The 22,085-nt window shown below is 38.4% G+C and overlaps 1 protein-coding gene across 3 annotated transcripts in view; it reads left to right on the top strand.

The window, feature by feature from the left end:
* LOC145675969 (uncharacterized) overlaps positions 1-22,085 on the top strand; it is a 617,917-nt gene that overhangs the window by 380,167 nt on the left and 215,665 nt on the right. For all 3 annotated transcript variants that reach the window (XM_081746793.1, XM_081746794.1, XM_081746792.1), the window contains exon 4: positions 7,639-7,749. In XM_081746793.1, coding sequence (XP_081602919.1) covers positions 7,639-7,749 — 111 coding nt within the window. The remainder of the gene's footprint in view (positions 1-7,638; positions 7,750-22,085) is intronic.

Below are 22,085 nucleotides of genomic sequence, written 5' to 3'. Positions count from 1 at the left end.
TCTTCTTTTAACCCAGCGAAGGAGGTAATTGACGTTGGTCAGCATTTTTCAGTTCACATAATTTCTGGAATACTCCTTACGTTGTTGGCTGGGTGTAGCTACTCTGTATAACGAAAGTTAGCAAAATCAATGAAAATTTAAGATGCCTTTCTTTCATACTAAAGTTTGACTGAACTTGAGTGAAATTGGATTTCGAAATTGGTTTCTCCACCCTAATTTTTCCTCTCCCTTCGCTTCCGACACCCTTCTTAATTTAGTCGTGTTTTTAAAACCCTTCTCCTGTCCTGGAAGACTACGCCAAGCCCTTGCTTTACTTCTTAAGAGAGGCTCGTGGCAGGCAGAGCCCTCTGGGGACAATTAAAAGATTCATTGGTATCAGGTACAAGGAAGAAAAGAAGATATATCTCTGTTGGTATTCCGAAAACGTATTGTTTCACTTTCTTTCTCCCATTTTCTCTCGTTAGGGTCCAGGTTTCAAATTGTTGGAAAAACATTTCCCCTTTTCCTTATATATAGACAGTTGAGTTATTTTATTTTGCGTATTGTTAACAGCAATTATTGTTTTCGCGTCGGAACAGAGAGGTCTTGTGTTGAAGGAAGGGTTTGAAGGAAATGCTTTTAAAATTCCATTAATAAGTTAATGGAATTAAAAACCCTCTTTCCCGCCTGATTAGATGGTAAAAGAATTACTATGCAAAGACGCGAAGATGAGTTAGATGGGAGTCAATTGCTTTGTCATTTCAAAAACCCTTTTCCAGTGTTGCCAAATTCATCTAATTTTCCCTGGGTAAAAGTTTTTTTTTTTTCTGGAATAAAAGCTTCTACTGATAGTGAATGTCATTACATCAGCTTCCACAATTTCAGTATGTCTGACTAGGTTTGCCAATTGTCTAAAATAAAATTTCCAACACTCTCTGTTGATCCTGAAAATAAATGAAGAATACTTGTATTATAAATCTTGAAGTATAGGATGACCCAAAACGATCTTGTACACTCATGTCCAAAATAATTGTCGCATGTCTATAAATATGTTGTTGTAGGAGTATAATTTGATACCGAATTCGCCCGGTATTTCTTATGATGTTAGTATGTGTATAATCGGCAAAGACATGTATGTGGCACATTTTATGTGAAAAGAGCAGTAAATAAGAAAAATAAGACGAAAATAAAACTTTCTTGTCCATTTAGCAACATTTTGTTTTACTCATTCTAATTTTCGTATTTTAATTCTTTTCCTATGAACTTTACCACAAATATACATTTCCCGATTATACACATAGTATCAGTATTAAAAGTACCCTGTAAAATCATTATCAAATTATATTCTTACAAGAAGACAGTTAGATATGCGACAATCAGTTTGGACATGAGTGTACATTTGAAAGTATAATAAAACAAAATGGATTTTAGGGAGAAACTTGTTTATTCAAATATACACAATGGGTATGACCATAGTTTGTAATGACTGTTTTGAAAATGACGTCTGGTAACGTGTTGTCCATTGCGAGCAATACGCATTCTAAGACGATGTCTGGTATCTATAACACCCGAATAGTGTCTTGGGGGAATAGCTGGTAGCTCTGCTTGAATTATTCTCCTAAGGTCGGCAAAAGTGTAGAGTTGATGTGAGTAAACCCTAGCTTTAAGGTGACTCCAAAGAGGAAAATCATTTGGGGACGAGAATACTGATTCCGTTGTTTGGAACTTCTTGACCCCCTGCACGATAGTCTTCCGATCAGGAATGGGTTTGTTACGCGGAATAGGAAACAGTACGCGGGAAAGCTCTTCGCACTGTAATCACGGAATTGTTGCTAACTAACTAACTCTATGGCCTATGGAACCCGGAGGTTCAATGCCGCATTCACAAAAGCTCTCCACTGATTTCTATCCTTAGCTAACTGCATCCAGTTTCTACTTTGTATTCCAATCTCTGCGAAATCCATCTTAATATTGTCCTCCCATCTGCGCCTAGGTCTTCCTAATGGTCGTTTTCCGATTGGTCTTCCAGTCAAGACTTTGAAAGCGTTTCTACTTTCTTCCATTCTAGCTACATGACCCGCTCACCTAAGCCTCCTAGACTTGATGGCCCTAACAATGTTGGGTAAACCGTATAAATTATGTAGTTCCTGGTTATGAAGTTTCCGCCATACCCCATTCCCGTTCCTCCTGGGCCCGAATATTCGTCTCAGGATCTTGTTCTCAAATACTTTCAGTCTATATTCTTCCCTCAGAGTAAGCGACCATGTTTCGCAACCATACAGAACAACAGGCATGATTATCGTGTTTTATATTTTAAGCTTCAAATTCGTCGACAGAATTCGCGACAACAAAAGATTTTGAACCGAATAGTAACACGAATTCCCTGCTTTTAGTCGACATTTAATTTCTTCGTGAATATGATTTTTGTCTGTTAATATTGATCCTAGATATTTGAAACTATCCACTTTATCAAAAGTACGGAATTGTTGCTTTTGAAAAAAATAAATAAATAAAGTGCGTACGTGTGATGAGCTCCTGACCAAACCATAATAACGACTGAAAACGGTAGGAGAGTGGCGAGTGAGTGCCAAACACCTCACCTTTCTTACCTATTGCCAACCCTATAGCCAATCAAAATGAGGGAGGCTGTATTGACAATAATAATCGTATTGTCAGTCATAGAGTAGTGATATACTATAAGAGGTTCAGCTGCTCTTCCCACTAAAACAGTCACGTAAGTGGAGACTAAGGCGCCGCCACTGAAGGAAGCTGGGTACTACGAACTACTAAAACCAAGAACGAATGAAATCATTCAGAGCGCGAGAGTCTGATAGAATTAGCCAATGATACACTTAGCTACTGCCAGCAGCAGACGATGCAGTTAGTAACAACTCTAGCCGGTAGTGTCGCTGAGTCACTTTCGTTGGATTGTGGGAGCGATTTGTATTTCCATTAGGAGTATAAGGAGTAGTTCATCAGAGTAATCAGTGTTATCAGTTGTGTCATTGACACACATTAGCACAAAGTAATTCAACTCATAACACAGTACTTAGTTTACAAACTGCTTTCAATACAATTTTATATTTGAAATAAACAAGTTTCTGTCTGTAGTACTTTTTGTTTTATTCGCTTTTCAAATGGGGAAGGTTTTTGGAGTCACCATGTATAATTGAACCTAACAAAAGTACAGATTAGGGATGGCCACATTTTCCGGAAAAAGGGAAAACGGAAAATATATTTTCCGGAAACCGGAATATTGAAAACGGAAAACGGAAAATTTTCCGGAAACCGGAAAAATATTTTTTCGGAAATGGCCATCCCTAGTACAGATCAGTCGATAAAATACCAGTCAGTTGGCAACTCTAGAGGGCAATAGTGTTCTAAGAGAGCCTGGTCCTCAGGGGCGTCATTTAGGGGGGGGGGCAGGAAGGAGCATTTATCCCCCTGAGTTTGAGATTTATATAGATTTTATCAATAGAATAGTAGTAAGTCAGTGAAAAAGGCGAAATTTTATTTGTATCAAGGGGTGTTGCTACTCCCCCAAATGAACCAGTGATGTCTTAATTTCTTATTTTACTAATCAAGAGTTTAGACGTTTTAAAAAGTAAATAATAACGTAGAACTTTCAAGGCTAATCGAAGCCTTTTTCTTGTTTTTAAACTGCTTCTTCCAAGTCTTAGGGTCAGCCTTGTGCATGGGTGGATTGGATTAAGATGACATGGGGCGCTCGGGCAATCATATTTACCCAAGGGGGCGCTAGGCTCGAAAAGATTCTGAACCACTGCTTTAGAGGAAATAGAATGTACGGGACTTGTTCCTGCAAAATGTGCTTTAGAGAAAATAGTCGGACTCCCCCTCCCGCAAAAAATGTACATGAGGGGAAATAGTACGACTGGGACTTATTTTCGTCCAAAGTGTGCTTGAGGGAGTGTGCTTCTATCTTCTCGTGAATTTATTTTGCTCATTTTTCTATTCCCACGAGCTGCTTTTATATCCTCGTGAATTTGTTTTGCTGATTTCCGCGATTTCTACGAACTGCTTTTATATCCTCGTCAATTTGTTTTGCTGATTTCCGCGATTCCCACGAACTGCTTCTATGTCCTCGTGAATTTATTTTGCTGATTTCCGCGATTCCCACGAACTGCTTTTATTTCCTCGTAACTTTGTCGTTCTGATTTCCTGTAGAGATGCAACTGGATAACTACCGTGCCTCAGGTTGGTCAATTATTACACCTTGAGTGATTTACCTTTAAAAAAAGAGTCCCCACGAATCAATATTTTGAATACTTAACTTAGAAGGAAGAAGGCATAATACGTATATCCAAGCGGATTCCTTCTTCTCGCATATCCAAGAAGTTCGTCTCCTTCTGAGAGATTGCACGAACTTTTTGATACCCCACCGCATAACCAACCTAAGTTAATGTTCTCTGTTTTCAATAATTTTATCGGTGTGTTATCCTATAATAAATAAAAATATATACACAGGACCAGATTTGAAGCTGTCTCGTCTCGAAAATGTATCGTGAAAGTGGTCTCAAAAATTTTTGACGAAAGAAATGACCTAGTGTCATATCGTATGAAATCCTAATAATTAAAAAAGACTGAAATAGTTCCCAATCCTAATCCATTTCATCCTAATGTGTAGGCCTAATCAAGCTGGGGAATTGCATAACATATATTGTACTAGATCAACGTTAATGACTTGGAATTTTTAGCTCTTAACGGAAGCAATGAGCCAATCAAGTAACTAACTAAATAAATAAATAATTTGGAAACATCTTTTAGGGAATTTAGTTACCAATTAATTTGCAACACTGCCCCTTCGTGCCTCCTAAAGGGTTTATTCGTTATGCTGGAAAGAATTCCACTTTCTTTATGAAGTGGTAATGACGGAGCTTTTGTGCTCTCCTTTCTAATTATGTTTTTCCCTTAAGTTTACACTCGTAATTAAAAAGGAATCATGGCAAGAACTTAAGGAGTTCCATCATTAACACAAAGGGAGAATGCAAGCACTTTTTTTTTTCACTTTCCCTACCAAGCAATTTTGACTTCGGTATTTTTCATTTGGCCTTCGTGACTTGGTTTGACTCAGGCTTTGTAACGTAAAACCTTTTTTTAACTTGTATTTTTGAAGCGCGAAGCTGTTTTTGTCCCGGAATTTTGTTACGAGGGATCTTTCGAACTCGAAACCATTCAATATAAGGTCATTTTGACTTAGCTCTTCTGACGAGGTCTTTCTTTTGACGCGAGTCCGTTTTTACCCGAGTTATTCTAATTCAAGAGTTCTTCTATTGTTCGTTAGTCCGGTTATTTCTGATATGAAATCCAGTTTTCTAAATCAAATTATATTTATTTTGATTAATCGGATTCGGTTGCGAAGAGTGAAAATAGTTATTTTGTAAGATAGGATTTGTGAAATTGAATAAGTTATTACTGTATCTATCTAACTAACTAACTCTATGGCCTATGGAACCCGAAGGTTCAATGCCGCGTTTACAAAAGCTCTCCACTGACTTCTATCCTTAGCCAACTGGATCCAGTTTCTACTTTGTATTCCTATCTCTGCGAGATCCATCTTAATATTGTCCTCCCATCTGCGCCTAGGTCTTCCTAATGGTCGTTTTCCGATTGGTCCTCCAGTCAAGACTTTGAAAGCGTTTCTACTTTCTTCCATTCTAGCTACATGACCTGCTCACCTAAGCCTCCTAGACTTGATGACCCTAACAATGTTGGGTAAACCGTATAAATTATGTAATTCCTCGTTATGAAGTTTTCGAAAGTTATGAAGGCTCCGAATATCCGTTTCGTCAAGTCTAGGAGGCTTAGGTGGGCAGGTTATGTAGCTAGAATGGAAGAAAGTAGAAACGCTTTCAAAGTCTTGACTGGTAGACCCATAGGAAAACGACCATTAGGAAGACATAGGCGCAGATGGGAGGATAATATTAAGATGGATCTCGCAGAGATAGGAATACAAAGTAGAAATTGGATCCAGTTGGCTAAGGATAGAAGTCAGTGGAGAGCTTTTGTGAACGCGGCATTGAACCTCCGGGTTCCATAGGCCATAGAGTTAGTTAGTTAATATGGGCACTGCTAACTTAATAAACTTTAAACACAATAACATTAAAAGAAAATATGCAGTAAGTTTATGCGTATGCTCTTTACAGTGTGGTTAACATAAATGAAATATAGTGGATATAGTTAAAAACTGTCGAACGAATATGATGGTCTCTCGTGGCCACTTCTTACTTAACGTACCTGTATCACCTGTACATTTCCGTACTCTGTACCAATTTTGAGTTTTCACAATTCTGCCTGCAGGACCGAGCTCTCTCTCTTTATGACACCACTTGTTTTCTCTATAAACGGTCAAACAGAAATATCTTTTTTTGTGACGATCGCTTTTGGTGTTCCAGTTTTCCTCTTGAAACAACACTTCATAACCCACAATTGTTTCTATAATCGTATATAGTACCAATTAAAACAACCAAAAAAATGGACCCATATCTACTGCTCGTATGGTCTGGCAACCCTGACAAATAATGCAATTTGTCCTTTGAACCTTACGTAAACACCCCGCCAACGATTCTTTAAAATAAATGCATCCATTCGTAAGTTGGGTTGTAAGGGTGTCCCAGTAAAAGCAACGATTCAATAGAAAGCTTATATAAAGCGTTTATACAGTATATTTACGTAGGGTAAATGTTCCGATTTAAGAATGCTAAGTTTGTTTTACTCAACATATTTTAGGTTGATAAAACTGTTCGTGCAAGTACCATGTAATATGGAGTTTGAGTTGGTGCAGTGATACTATCGTACTTTTTTTTTCAAGACAAGGATGGGAATGACGTGATATTTAGTGGAGAACGGTACCTCAATATGGGTATCAGTTTCCTTTTTATGACTGTATTTGAACGGAGTTGATACGGAAGTGGTTTCAACAAGATGACGATACCTCCCACGAAACGATTGTCTTGCTGCATGAGAAATTTCAGAGCCAAGTTCTCTTTTTAAAGTTATGGTCGGAAGTGGCCAGCTAGGTCATACGTTACCCTACGCATTACTATTACTTCCTTTGGGAATGTCTGAATTCAGAGGTCCACGCAAAATAAACTCCGAACAGTGCGGGAATTCAGGAGGAAATTGAATGAGTTACCAGGAAAATCAATGACCAGAATACCTAAAATGTTGTTACAAATTTCATAACAAGGTAGACCTGTAGAGCAAGTCGAAGACAACACTACCAAAACCGATGACCGGATGAGCAAAACAGTTGTTACGAATTTCACCCAAGAGAGCAAGTCGAAGACACATGACTGGTATCAAAATTCAATCTTAAATCGATACTTTTTTCGCCTGTAATAATGTTCTAATATTTGTAAATGTACTAAGTTACTGTGTTTTATAGGAATATTTAATTTGGCATTCTTATTGAGGCACTCTGTACTTTTAAGTTTTATAATGGTAATTTTTCTACTCCCATTGTTGTGAGAAAGAAAAATATGGTTTTAGTTTTAGACAAATGAATTTCACAGTCATAGTGCAGTCAGTGAATTTGCACCATCTTAAAGAAAAAGAAGCAAAACAAAGAATGTATGAATTTAGAAAAAAAAATATGATTTCAATGTTTTATTTATGTTTATTTTGTTTGTTCTGTTTCAGGAGAACTTAGAAGCTCGCGTGTTGGAACTCGAGCAAGCGTTGGAACAAGAAAGCAAGAATGGTCAACGGGATAGATTGGCTATAGCCCGCCTCCAGCGACAGCTTGCGCGGGTGAGTGTTAACACTTTAATGTTCCATTTTGTTTGTTTTACCCTTACATCTGAAATGGTATGTTGATATTGTCATTATTGCAATATTTAAAGGTATTCAAGGGCGCCCATGGTTTCCAAGGAGGGGGGGCAAGTATAAGCGACATTTCAAATATAGTTTCAAATTTTGCTGTAACTAATGTAAACATTCTATTGGGTTTTCGATATTTCCAAGTACAATTTCCTCTAAGGGGGCCAGCGCCCCCCGTTGCCCCCCTGATGGGCGCCCTTGAAGGTATTTGTATTTTTTGCTTCTTGTAAAGTGAATTTACGAACTGCGTAAGAAATAGCTGATCAGGGGCGGCTGTACGACAGGACAGCATGGAGTAATATTCCAGCTTTATTTTGTCCGAGTCAGTGGTGATGTCAGAAGATTTTCCTCGGGGAAAATTTCAATACACGGGGGGTGAAAAGTAATACTGCGAAAATATTGGTAATCCAGTTTTAGCGCAATTGAAAATATGGTCCGGGAGGATTTCTCCTCTGGGGTAACTCTTTGAAATCAGCACTCATACCAGTTCTGTCTTTCTTTCCTTTCGTGTTTCGCATATAATATCTTAAGAAAGTGGCAGGGCAATATCACTTAGATTAATCGTGATTATGCGATAGTCGTCATATTCGTTTTTTTTTTTTTTTTTTTTTTTTTACTAATGAACCATTAAAAATTTGCTTTGTACTAATTACGAAATAAAGAGTAGATACCACTACCATTATATCTGTGAAAGTTGCAAAACTCTGCTTTAAAGTTTAAGTGCACTTATCTTGCAGATTTTATAGCTTGTAAAAGCTTTTAATGTGAATTTAATTATTGCAACCTGCTTTCGTCTAGTCAATTCCATAACTGCCGCCTTTTGAACGGCGATCTTTGATATTGAGCCCTAGATGAGAGCACAGATGAGACTTACATTGTACGCTTTGAAACAGCTACAGGTGGTAGAGGTCTGCACGGGCTCGGGCTGAGCCCGTGGGCTTAAGCTCGACCCAACCCGCAGGCCGGACTCTGGTCTACAATGCATATAACACTTCGGACACGGTCCGGGCTCAAGCTGTAAAATTTTAAATATACAACCATATTTCTCGGGCCTTTTCGGGCCTAACTTGATAAATATACTGTACAATGATATTTATTGGACGTTGGACCGTTCTTTCTGGAGAAAATTTAAAGCACAACTGCAAAATCAAACCTATATATATATATATATATATATATATATATATATATATATAATTTTGTGTTAATTATTAAGTTTCCTTAATTCAGGTTCATTTGATTATCACACGAGCTCAGCCCGGGCTCGGGGTCTAAATGCCAAAACATATTTCGGACTCGGGTCGGGCCTCACATTATAAATTTACGGGCCAGGCCGGGCCGGGCTAAAAATTCTGTCCGTGCAGACCTCTAACAGGTGGTAAGCACCATTAGTACACTCTTCCCCACACCTTCAAATAATTATCTCCCCCCCATCCCTGACTTACAAGGAAAAGCATTGTTTTTGTGTAGATTGTGTAGTAGCTTTGTCAGAAGCTGTGCTATGTAAGATATAGAGCCACAGTTAGCGCGGGAGTTTCACTGGAAATCAAAACATGGTATTCCGCTCAAAACAGGGAAAAAAAACATAAAACAAACAGACATTGTGATTTGTTGTTTGTCTTGCACCTCTTTTGAGCACTGAGACTGTGACAACGAAACTGGGCTCATATATTCTAAGTTTATAAAACACTGTCTTCCACAAACAGTTTCAACACTGGACACATCACTACTACATGAAACACAGCTGTGTTGCTTTACAGTGTGTCACTGGAAAGAAAAATTAAATATTAATCTTGTATGCTTTACCTTATACAGCGTGGTCCGGAAATGGGCGTGCCCCTAATTGGTGTTTTCTTACGGTTTTAGGTTTCACCCACATTTGTTTGGTAACATTGCTTGGCATTGTCCGGTAACATTGCTATCCATGTTCATTTGTTTTCTGCCTAGTAACAGTTATTTGCAGTGAAGTTGGAGTAATCAGCAATGTGTGTGTCAGAATTCAGCTGTGTTATGACATGGATGGTGATCATACCGATGTTTATGACTCTTAAAACTCTTAAGACTTCAAGGTAACTGTGTACAGACATTCTACTATAACACTAACTATACTGTTGAAACTAAACGGCGGGGGGGGGGGGGGGGGTACGCCCGTTTCCGGACCACAAGTACAAGTAAACTTATGATTATCCAGATAGCAGAGGGGAAATTCTCCTTTCTCTTATAGAATGATTTCGTAGGAGTTTGGTTGATTCATGGGAATTCCATTTTATAATTCTAACAGCAATATGCTTTTTCGTAGGAAAATAGTAGCTACAATCCAATATTTGGCATTTTGCCCGATATTCTGGAAAAAAAAAATACGTGTATTTTCCAACGCATAGTGGTACTGCTATATAGATGTTTTGTTTTCACGATACACTTCAGAAAGCGGTCTGCTGACTAAAAACTGAACATCAACTGAATTGTTTTCAACTACTGTCTTCTGTTCGATGCCATTTACAATATAAAAATGAGAAAAATACTGAGATGTTCACACTTTTTCTTTTATTCATTTTCCATGAAATTTGCAAAGATAGTATTTTTATTTATTTATTTATTTTTATTTTTTTTTAAGAAAAAGAACCTGGGTGGCGCCTTTTTCTGTATAACTTTGCGGGAGTCTTTCAGATATATGTATCCCATTGTCATGTATTGAAGGGAAGATGCAAGTAAATATATCCAGATTCTGGGTGCCCAAGCAACTTTCTTTTCGGGGGTGGGGGAAGCTTGATCTGCTTTCGCTCCTAGATCGGCGCCCATGCCTGGTACTCCCCTGTTGTAAGTTTCTTTCACTGGGTTACACTGGATTGTTTTTTTTTTTAACTTAGTTTTTGCTATCTATCATCTTTCCCTTATCTAAACATTGCATGCCATTTCCTCTAGTGACTTTTACCCTGTGGCATTCCCCCTCCCCCGTTGCACATATAGTCGTGGGTTTTCTTTTCAGGCTATAGTCCATTACACTAGGCAACAGTGAAGCTTTTTTTTTCCTACATCATCTGAATTCGAAAATTCTAATCACGGCTTCGTACATGATTAGATGTGGTAATGATCTGTGCACAAAATTTGGTGGCATTAGGTGACTCCTTTCTATCGGAAAAGCTGATGACGGACACATCATCATCATCATCATAGGAATTCTGCCATTATTGGCAGATCATTTGCCGCAGTTGAGAAGCTTCATGCTCTATGGTCTTCCGCTAACCTCTTCGTCTTCACGTACATGGTCTTAGTTTTTGTTTTGATATCGTCCATCAATTGTATCTTCCTTCGCCCCCTCCTTCTCTTTCCTGCCACCATACCCTCTAACATGTCCCTCATGATAGAGTTCCTTCCTTGCGAATGTCCCACTTGCCACTAGTTTCTCTCCCTTTTGTTAATAATATCTAAAATTGTTCTTTTCTCCAGGGCCGTGGGGGCAAGCATTAATACACGTATTTGGGCCCCTAGAAAAAGTTGTTTTTTTCCTAATTCTTGGGCCCCCTCTTTCCATCTTTCTCTTACTCCTTAAGGGCCCCCAGAGTCTGTCAGCCTTTCCGCACGGCAAGGTCTGCGGGGCCGTTAGTTGTGCCCCTGGGCCCGTTTCATACACGACAAATTAATTAAGGGGCAATATTGACAAATCTCAAAGCCATACGTATAAATATTATTTCTAGGGTCCCTAATAGTAGACAGTTTTTACTGAAATGGGCCCATATCTCATTTTTATTTTATTTACCCTTTGTGTGCTGTTTTGTTTATGCAATGTAGTGAACCTGTTTGATGCTTCATTTATAATGTCATGTTTGTATCGTATATGGAGTAAGAAAATTTTGTCCTAAATTGGACCCCCCTCGAACGGCGAGGAGCTTCCCTGGAGGAGGGGCAGTTGCCGCTCCTTCCCCCCCCCCCTACAAGTTACGGCCATGCTTTTTTCCTCCAAACTTAAAACATTTTTGGAATATAATACCGTAAAAAGGTAACAGAAAATAAAAGAAATAGTCTGATGTAATACTGCAGATGTAATTTTGTAGGTTCAAAGAAAAATTTCCGTTGCTCTTAGTATTATAAATTTATCTTAATTTCTCAAAATGTATTTGGTCTGTAACCTTCCGCTTCACACTCAGCAAAGTAAAGATTGTCAATCTTCCTTTTATGAGTGATCTCAGACAGAACAGGATAAGTTTTAACTTGCTAAATGATCTTCTACAACAGTGGTGTCCAGTTATGAGCCTGAGGGCCATAACCTTCTTTACTACTGAAGTAGAGGACCACAGACAACAATAACATTATTATTATTATTATTATTATTATTATTATTATTATTATTATTATTATTATTATTATTATTATTATTATTATTATTACGCTAGAAAAGAAAAATATAAAAAATGTATTTGAAATATTATATACCTATTCAATCTGACAAATGAGGGTGACTAGCAGCATTTACAAGGGCTGGGATATTTACATTTATTCCTGTTGTTGTGAGCCACAGGCCGCAGGAGATGTAAAAGAGAAGAATCTCCAAGGCTGCTTTTGAAGCGATTCTTCACAATTTTCATGGTTGAAAATGCACCTTCACACAAATATGTACTATCAAACACTAACACTCTTTTCCGACCAAACTCCAAAGACTTAGGGATAGGTATTGCCGTGGATTCCCGCTCCTTTTTGTTGTACATAATCGCTAAATAGATGCCTTATTTCCAAAGAAGAGTGGAAACATTAAAAAAATGAATAAATATAAGTGAAAATAGTATCAGTAATAACAATTGTAAGTCATGAGATAAAATGGTTTGGCGGGCCGCCATTTGGACAGTACTATTCTACAACTAGCACTGAATATTGCACTAGTCATTAAGATTGAAGACCAACTCTCAGATTTGGAAATTATCAGCCCGCAGCCTTGGTATCTTATATTCTAGACTTGTAGCTGTGCTGATTTTTATGTTAAAAATAAATTTCAGAAGCAAATAAAATTATTCACTTATATCTGGTTGAGATGTCTTTCTTGATATTATTTCTCTTTCGCTGTGTGTCTGCTCAGTTCATATATTATTTTAATGAGCATTGCTTATTTCAGTAATATGTTTGAATATATAATTTCTTTCTCTATACGGAAAATTTATATGTATTTAAATTGGCAAAACTGTACTTTGATTTATCAAAAATTACAGCTACAGAAACATACAGGACGCAGGAAGATCTCTCTGCCATCTTGAGGTGATTTTTATATCTGCATCGTCTTGGGTACTCAACTATTTATTTAGTTAAACTCCAAAATTTACGCTCAATTCCACGTGTTGCTTTGCGTCCCGCTGTAATAGAAGTTCGTAGGGGGTATTTTGCACGTGAGACAGTGTAGGAGTAAATTGCTTTGCGTCAAAATGGACCCCATAGAGGTTAAAGTAAATCAAGGCTTATTTAAACCTGAGCTAGAGTATCTCGATATTATGGCATAAGTTTCTGAGATGTAAGTTTGTTCCTACAAAAAAGAACAAAAGGACAGAAAATTTTCAAGACAAACTGTGGATCTTTTTTGGCTTCCTTTCCTTTAAGAAAATACAAACTGTGGATTTTTTGGCTTTCCTTTAAGAAAATACTGGCGTTTTTTCGTCTCTGAAGATTCGTTACGAGACGTTTATTTATTTTATCATTCATTCATTAGATTGGGGATGGGTATATATATATATATATATATATATATATATATATATATATATATATATATATATATATATATATATAATATTCAAAAAGAAATATTAAAAGAACACAAGGGAAAAAATAGTTTGAGTGAAGTTAACGCTTGAAATGCTTGGGTTTACTGAAACGAGAGAAACGCAAGAGGTTTTAGTTAGGCGTTCTTTTCCGAAATGATGAATAATGAATCCGTTATGACGTTAGTTCCGAGTGGTGTTTAGATGAGATTCTCCTGAAAGTTTTAGCATGGCTGGAGGCCCTGTTCTCCCAGGATGCTCTTCCTCCACAGTGTACTCTCTCTCTCTCTTCACAGGTAAATGAAGTGCCGCTAAATATTTTAATGCTTAAAGGGACGGAGGTGAAATGCTTTTGGGAATGTTGGCAGAAATGTTTATCGATTTTAATAATACATTTTTTTTCTTCCCCTAACAAACCTTGTCATTTTTTTTTTTTTTTTTTAATGTTGACAAGTCTATTGGTAAAGCGTATTTTATGCTGGGAAAGGTCGAAGGGGCTGAACAATAGAACTAATTGCACAGGGACAGGGGTGTACTGAGATTTTTCTTTTTTCGGGAGGAAAGAGTAAAACAAATAATAACCTTTACTCTAATGGTTGGCGGTTATGCCCTCTGTGCTAATAAAGACAAACGTTAAACGAAAGCGAGTGATGGCGGGAGGAAATGAGAAAATACCGAAAATATCTACGAACACAATGTTGAAATGAAATGAAATCTTTTACGTTCCACGGTTATGCCGGTTAGACTAAAGGAGACGGTGATGATGAGAGATGAGTGAAATGGTGGAATGAAGAAAGTGGGATGAAACGGGAGAACCCCGAGAAAACCCACGAGCACGGTGTTTGTCCACCACAAAGTCCACACGGCGCGAGCTGGGATCGAACCAGGGACCCCAAGCACCGGAGGTGAACGCTCTACCACTGAGCCACCGCGCTCCCATAAACACAATGTTATTCAGCGCTTGTTCCCATGCCCCTGGATTGAAACAACGACTTCTTTGCTTTAGATTTGCTATACAATGGTGCTATACTAAAGCCAGAAGTGCTATATATTGAGTCACCGTGATTTTCCAGAAACGAAAGAAAATAAAGATCACCAACAGTTATACTGTAATTATAGGACGCGGGAGACCCGGGTTCGATTCACGTTAACCTGTAGGTCCACGTCTCATATAGCCTCGTTGCTGAATGGAACGCCAAGCCCAAATCAACTAACCAACGGGAATTACAAGCATAAATAGTATTCTTTTATTGCCCGAACAAATCCCGGTCAGGTCTCCAAAGCTGTAAGAAAGAGCTAATAACTCATATTTAGAGACATCACAGGCTCTAAAGTCTTGGGGCTTTTCTTGCTGGTCAAATGGTTAGCTCATGCACTCAGCGTACACGTGGTCCTGGGTTCGATTTCCGGTGGGAGAGTATAAAAATGAACACATTACTATGTTTCGGATTCCACCTGAATTGTAGGACCCACGTCCCACAGGCTCGGTCTGAAAAGGGACGCTAACTTTCAGCAAACAATCTGTTTGAAGTTCTAACCGCTTTCCAGATCTGCTCCTGTCGTTCAACCAACCACTGGATACTCTTGAAACATCTTACCCTACCTAGTTAAGACATAGAAGAACATCTCCAAAAAGGAATTACAGACCTCTTGCTTGGTCGTTCTCAGGTCTCGACGAAAAAAACGAGCATGAAACATCGAGAGGATCGGATGTCGCATTTCAAAATCCTCATGGACGTCCAAAACATGACTCAAATCGTGACACGCAGAGGTGTTATTAGCATATGAAACGAAAATACATTAAATATAATAGAAATATATTCATTTATTAGATGCACTATTTAAAAAAATAATTACGCTAAAGAAAATAATGACTACACGAAACACCTGTATTAGTGTGGATAATTCACTACTTTAATAAGCAAAAAGTACAGAAAAACACACTTCACATATCGTTAACACCAAATAGCCCTTTTTAAATCCTTGTGAGATAGATGCACAAATAACACTTTAAATTTTGAAGATCACTGTATGACCATTTCTCACACCACTAAGTAATGCACACTAGGATTAACACTGTGAGGTAGTACTGGGAGTAGTTCCACAAAGTATGTTTCAGGATGCTGCTACGCTAATCCAACAAAAGTCTTCTAAGTTGCATTTCTGTAGCATAAATGCTTAGCGTCACAAGACATTGGAGTATCACTAGCTCACACTGCAGAAATCCAAAATGTTTATAGGAACCGATTACTACATATGCGCACTCGGTCAGAGGACCGGGGGACTAGCTGAATAGGGGGAGTCACTAATGGAGTCCTTGGGGGACTGTGTTATAACTTATGCCCCTTCTTGCAAATGTGTAACGAATCAAACGAGCGTAGTTTCCCTGTAAACGGATGGACTAAACTCCTTGAGTCGATGTACTTGGGATAGCAGTTGGACTAACTCACTGTTCAAGGTTGGTAGTTCATTTTAAACAACCTGTATAAATTTGTAAATCTAATGTTAAAAGAATTCGTGTTAACTCATAGTTCACTGACCACAGTGTAGAACAAAATGAAATTAGTTGAAGCCTGAGAACTTTGAGATAAGAAGGTGCTTGCCAAGATTGGTTGGCGCCTGACAGTCGTTCCGTGCACCTGTACAGTTAGTATTTCCATAAGAAATCGAAGAAAACACTTAATTCACTTCCAAATAACTATATAACACAGTTTGTGCATATTAATGGGTAAGGAAGCAACACTGAATTGTCCAAGTAGTCGAAGCACAATTCTCACACATGTAGTTCGGACAGGGTTGGCAGAAACCGTTAAAAAAAACTGGGTTTTTGGTTTAAACCCGTTTTTTTGGGTTTAACACTTAAAGACCCGGAGGGGATTTAAATGTAGAAACGCTTGGATCCCGGCCATTTTAAATGTATTTTTAAAATTTTGTTACTCAGAAACTACTCTTTTAAAGTGAATGAAACTTTCAGATTCAATCGAATAAAAATGTACTAATATAACAGAAAAACAGTAATGCACTTAGCATTGTTACCGTTGAATACACAGTGTTGCAAACTTTTAGGAATATTTTTTGTATGTTGGAAATCCAATCGAAAGATATATTATCCGATAATTTCGTGTAAATTGCAAACGACCAAACAACTAAATATAAATAAGTTTAAATATACACTACATATCACAATATGTCACTCCGCCCCCTCCTGTTCCTTTTGGTGACATGTTAGGTGCGAGGACGTTTAGAAGCGCGTCGCGATGGTTGAGAACTAGTGCTAAGAACAGCATCGAGTGTTGTTTTCGTGTCACTGTCGGAAGATTCTAGTTATTCTAATATTGTAGCAATGTCTAAACATTAGATTCATCGTCCGTTTCAAAAGCATCGGAGTCGCTATCATCTATTATTTCCGTAATTTCTCCGGGCGAAAATACGCCACTATCATAAGAACCACGACTTGTTGCGGTGGTATTCATCGCCAGAAGCTCAACTAAAAAGAGGATGTGAAGCCTAAGCAAATTACAAGAAGGATGTCGAAACAACCACACACACTTCCACTGGCTTATAAAACAGGAGAAAAAAATAACTACATGTTTTTTTTCCTTCTGTACTCATATCTTTTTGGGGTATATACATTTGACACAGCATTTCATATAAATCTACGCAGTACGTGACCTGTAGGCATGAAGGTGATAAATATTAGTGAAAAGTAAACAGAAGGGACTAGCTGTATGAAGCTGTTGGCTTCTTTCGTCAACTGCGTGCTGAAGTGCGGGAGCTGGCCTTGATGGGTGCACGGCAACCAAAGTTGTCTCCGGGACTGAACGCCTCGTAACAAGAGGGCAACTATAGTTGTCCATGGGTCTTTAAGTGTTAAACCAGGTTTCTTTTGGGGGTTTAAATAATTTGCTGTATGTATTTTGTAGTACATATTGTAATGAAACTATCATATGAGTGAAAAAAAAAAGAAAGAAGTTAGCTCAACGGTTTTAAAAAAGAATATATCAAAAAAGATTTTTTGACATTATTTTGTAGTGATAAAATATATGTGTACTTAAGTTAGATAACAAAAGAATTTTGGAATAAACAGTCACACTTATTGTGGACTAATGAGGTTCTCCGGCAGTCACGTAGCGTAAGAAGTAATTAAGTGAACAAACAAGGCTGTTACGGAGAACCTCAGGGTCTGGCTGACGAAACTAATACAATATAAAAAGGTAAGGGAGAGGTCCAAAGATCATCTCGGAACAACCAACGGATCTCGGAACAACCAACAGATCTCTCAGCAACCTACCAAGATCTGCAATAACATGGGTGGTATACCAGCATACTTAATGTAAGTTGTATTTTTCATTTTCATAACTTGCTGTCATTCATATAAGGCTCTAAGCTGGACGAATGGTCTCCTGTGAGAGAACATAATCTAAATTTGTAATTGTAACCTCTAATTCGTGTAAAATAAAGTCTTGCTTGTTGAAAAAGGAAATTATTAATCTGTAAATTGTCATCTGACAGGCAAGAGATCACTAACTACCGCATTATTTTAAAGATGCAGATAGTTAACTGTAAGGTTACTCCTTCTACTGTATACATGAAGGTTACAATACCGATTATTCCGGTCAATACCAAATACTCGTTACATAAATTACTCAAATATCCTATTCGTCTCAACGATGAAACATGCAGTTTAAAGACCGACATTCAATAGGTACTTTTTAATAATACACAGACCATTCTACTCCCCAATGATGCAATCCAACACTGCGCAATCTCTGAAAAGCCATTTCTGTGTAAAATACCAGCAATTAATCACAATGCCTCCCCCTTTTCCCTCTGTTTACAGCATTTACGTTTCCCAAAAGTCACAGGCCTGTATAAAACGGTATGCCCTTTTTCTTGCACCACAAATCACTCGTTAACCATTACACCACTAAGCAATACCGAATTTGTTCTCACTAATGCTCCTCTTTCTTTATTTACCGTATCCCCAGAGGGACATAAGACGGAACTCCATGTTCCACACACGCGCACCATTAAAGTGACTTTACCATGTGAACACCAGTTAGTCACGGAAGAACAAACACTTATTTTTCAGCCGGACTTATGCCACAATGATCAAATTTTACCACGTCATTTAGTATTAACACATGCTTTACATATAAATGATTCTCTTTTTCAATTGCCTCACGATCGATTATTTGCTTTTAAATCCAATTTCTCCAATATCCCCTTGAATTACAGTTCCAGAATATCCGAAATTTCACCCATTACTATTAACGATACAACCTTACCTTGGAGCAGTTGGATACCGCTTGAATACTCAATACCTATTAGTACTTCAATGACGTCATTACAATTTCTCATAACGATTACCAACTCCGTATTTCTTGTTATCCTCTACAGACGTTTTAAAGCCCTACAACTTTCGGTACCCAGTTCGAATCCAGAAGCCATTCCCTTGACACAATTACATTATTTTTTTTCTTATTTTTTTTTCAGACTGCAATTTACCTGCTTACTTCTGTTCCCTGCTCCCACTTTAGCCCTTTCATTCTTTGATATCACACTACTGACAGTGACACCTCTAACAATGTTATTGCTTCTCCTTCTAGGAATATTCTGTTGCAAACAGTACTTAGCGTACAGAACCTATCTTCGTATACAAACACATACCCCAATAGCTTTACGACACCTCCCACCTACAATCCAAAATTCCACAGTATCCCACTACCCACAAACAGACTCTCGCGTTCCAATCGCACATCCTTCCTATACCCCCAGTCGCAATTAAAAAAAAAAGTCTCAATTTAATATTTGCTCGTAAGCTTATCTCCTTGTATTCCATTTTACCATTTTCCTTAGAGGAGGACCCGTCTTAGACTGCCCTTTTACCTATTCAAAAAATAATATTTAAAACAAATCAAGAGACAAACTACATATTCTCTCTTTTGCACTGACTCACTATGACACTAATGAATCTCAGAAAAATAAACACACTGCTGAACAAGACTGCACTTATTTAATATAAAAACAAATTTACACGTGACGTTTCGATTTTCTAGCCAAGATCCTCATCAGACGTACACTCAGCCACGGACGAGCCCACCCCTCCTCCAAATTTACTCTACTACTGACACCACCCATGCCTTAGTAGTGGATGCCTCAACCATTGGCGTTGGAACGTGCCTGTTACAAAAGCGTTCATCCGACACAGAATGGCATCCGGTGCAATATGCATCATCCCGTCACCCCCCACGGAAAACACCTCCGCCCGTCTATGAATTAGAACTGTATGCAGTCTATTTTGGCTTACGCAAATTTTATAAATATCTAATAGGTCAGGAGTTCATAATTTACACCGATTCGACGGCAGTCACGGTTTTAAAAAGTTCGGATCATCTGAGTGGCAAACTTCAGCGTTGGCGAGATTTCTTTAGTACATTCTCGTTTACAATCCAACATATAAAGGGCCAGAATAACACATTAAGCGACCTGCTTAGTCGGAACCCACTTCCGGTCACAGAGGACACCATTGAAGAGGCGGAAGAAACTCCCCACGAATTTCAATTGTTGGCACTTGATAAGCGTGTTGATGTTGGCGAACTACAGCGCCACGATTCATTCTTTGGCAAAGTGATAAGAACACTACAGGCAGATGACACATCGCACAGACAGTATAATCAATGGAAAAAGGAATTCACGATTTCCAAAGGAATTCTTTATCGAAAAATCAAAGCTATCCCACAAGATAGACTTGTACTCTGTGTCCCTAACAAACTAAGGGATTCTATTTTTGCTGAGTTGCACACGCACTCTTTGACCCACCCAGGCTTTACTAAGCTGTATCAATTGTTGAAGGCAAAATATTACTTCCCACAAATGAAGAAATGGCTGCATAATAAACTGCGGAAATGCCATGAGTGTTCCTTATTCAAACGCTCTTACAACCCTTCTGTGGAGACTATTCAACAATTGCCCCAGAGTACTATTTTACGATGTTTTTCCATTGATCTTGCTGGCCGTTTGATACCGTCTGAACCGGATAAGTATCAATACTTCTACCTCGCGACTGACCACGCCAGTGGTTACGTTATCACCGCACCTATTAAATCCCCAACATCAGAAGCATTTATTAACTTTTTCATGGATCACATCGTGATTCCCTTCTCGTGCCCATCTACCTTGTATTTAGATCGTCAAACCAGCCACACCTCCATAAAAACCAAGAAATTCTTAGAGAGTATGGGAGTAGAAGTAAAGTACGCCCTTCCCGCACACCATCAGATACTAGGTCACGCCGAAAGTCGAATTGGCGATATACAAAATGCGCTCCGCTTTCTCACGAAGGATCCGCATTCACGCTGGCCTGAGTTTCTTCACATTGCAACGGCATCTGTGAATAAAACTCCGATTACAGAGATTGGAGTGAGTCCATTCTCCATTTTTCAACCTGTATTTGCCATAGATCGTGTATTGAATGCCCCGGAGGATAACCTCGACAATCATGAACGGCTCACACAAGCACGCGAAATGCGTGATTACGTTTTACATAGACGGAATCAGATTTTCGAGCGTCGCCAAGAAAAGTTACACTCGCGGAAAACGCCGACGGAATTCTTACCCGGTCAGCAGGTTGTCGTTCAAAGGCTATACACAAAACCTGGAGATTGTAAGAGCTTTCAACAACTCTATGACGGCCCTTACGAAATCCATAGTAAACTTGATGGTAACTCATATCTAGTTACTATCAATGACAAACAGGTTCCGATCACTAAAGCGCGCCTCAAACTCTACATTCCAGAAGACGGACCTACTCCAGAGTTTGTAACCAAATACAGGCAATATTTACAGCCAGATTAATGATGTACAAATGTGGAATATCATGTCTATGAGTGTTTGGTATAATAACAACCTTCATGTTTGAACTCCCAATTCTATTTCACGTTCTCACAATCGGTTTCAGTTATTTTTTTTCTTTCCCAGTAGCTTTAGCAAGAAAAGAGTAGTTTTTTTTTTTTTTAAAAAAAAGAAGGAATTCTCTACTCGATGCTGTTTCATTCACTTACCCCTCCGTTATTACAGTTACTGTAGGAGACTCAGCCATGGACTCCAACTTTCACTAATGCTATTTCTAGCTTACATAATATGTTATGCGCTCACGTCATATTACTTGTGAATGCACCGTCACTTGTTAGCAGGCAGCATTGCATTGTTTACGGCACACGCACGAATGTATACTCATTCGTTGCACAAGTCATCCTACACGTTTTTTTCTCGACCATCAGAAGTGTGTCTCCTCGACATAACTGAGGGAGGCATTGCCCCCCGAAGCTCTATGAATGATCCCCTGGAAACGACTAAAGTCATTAGCTTTGCATATGTAACGTGAAACATTGGCCTAGGCCCCCGACCTATTATGCCCCCCCAACAATAGGTTTTCTCATAGAAACACTGACCATATCTGTTTTTGTTTTTTTTTTTAAATTACGGAAATAGTATGATATTAAATAGAGCAACACATATTGGGCT

The sequence above is a fragment of the Thermobia domestica genome, chromosome 18 (assembly GCF_964235325.1).
Source record: "Thermobia domestica chromosome 18, izTheDome1.hap1.1, whole genome shotgun sequence".
Classification (NCBI taxonomy): domain Eukaryota; kingdom Metazoa; phylum Arthropoda; class Insecta; order Zygentoma; family Lepismatidae; genus Thermobia; species Thermobia domestica.
Note: the sequence above shows the minus strand (reverse complement) of the source record. Positions and strands in the feature narration are given on the sequence as shown.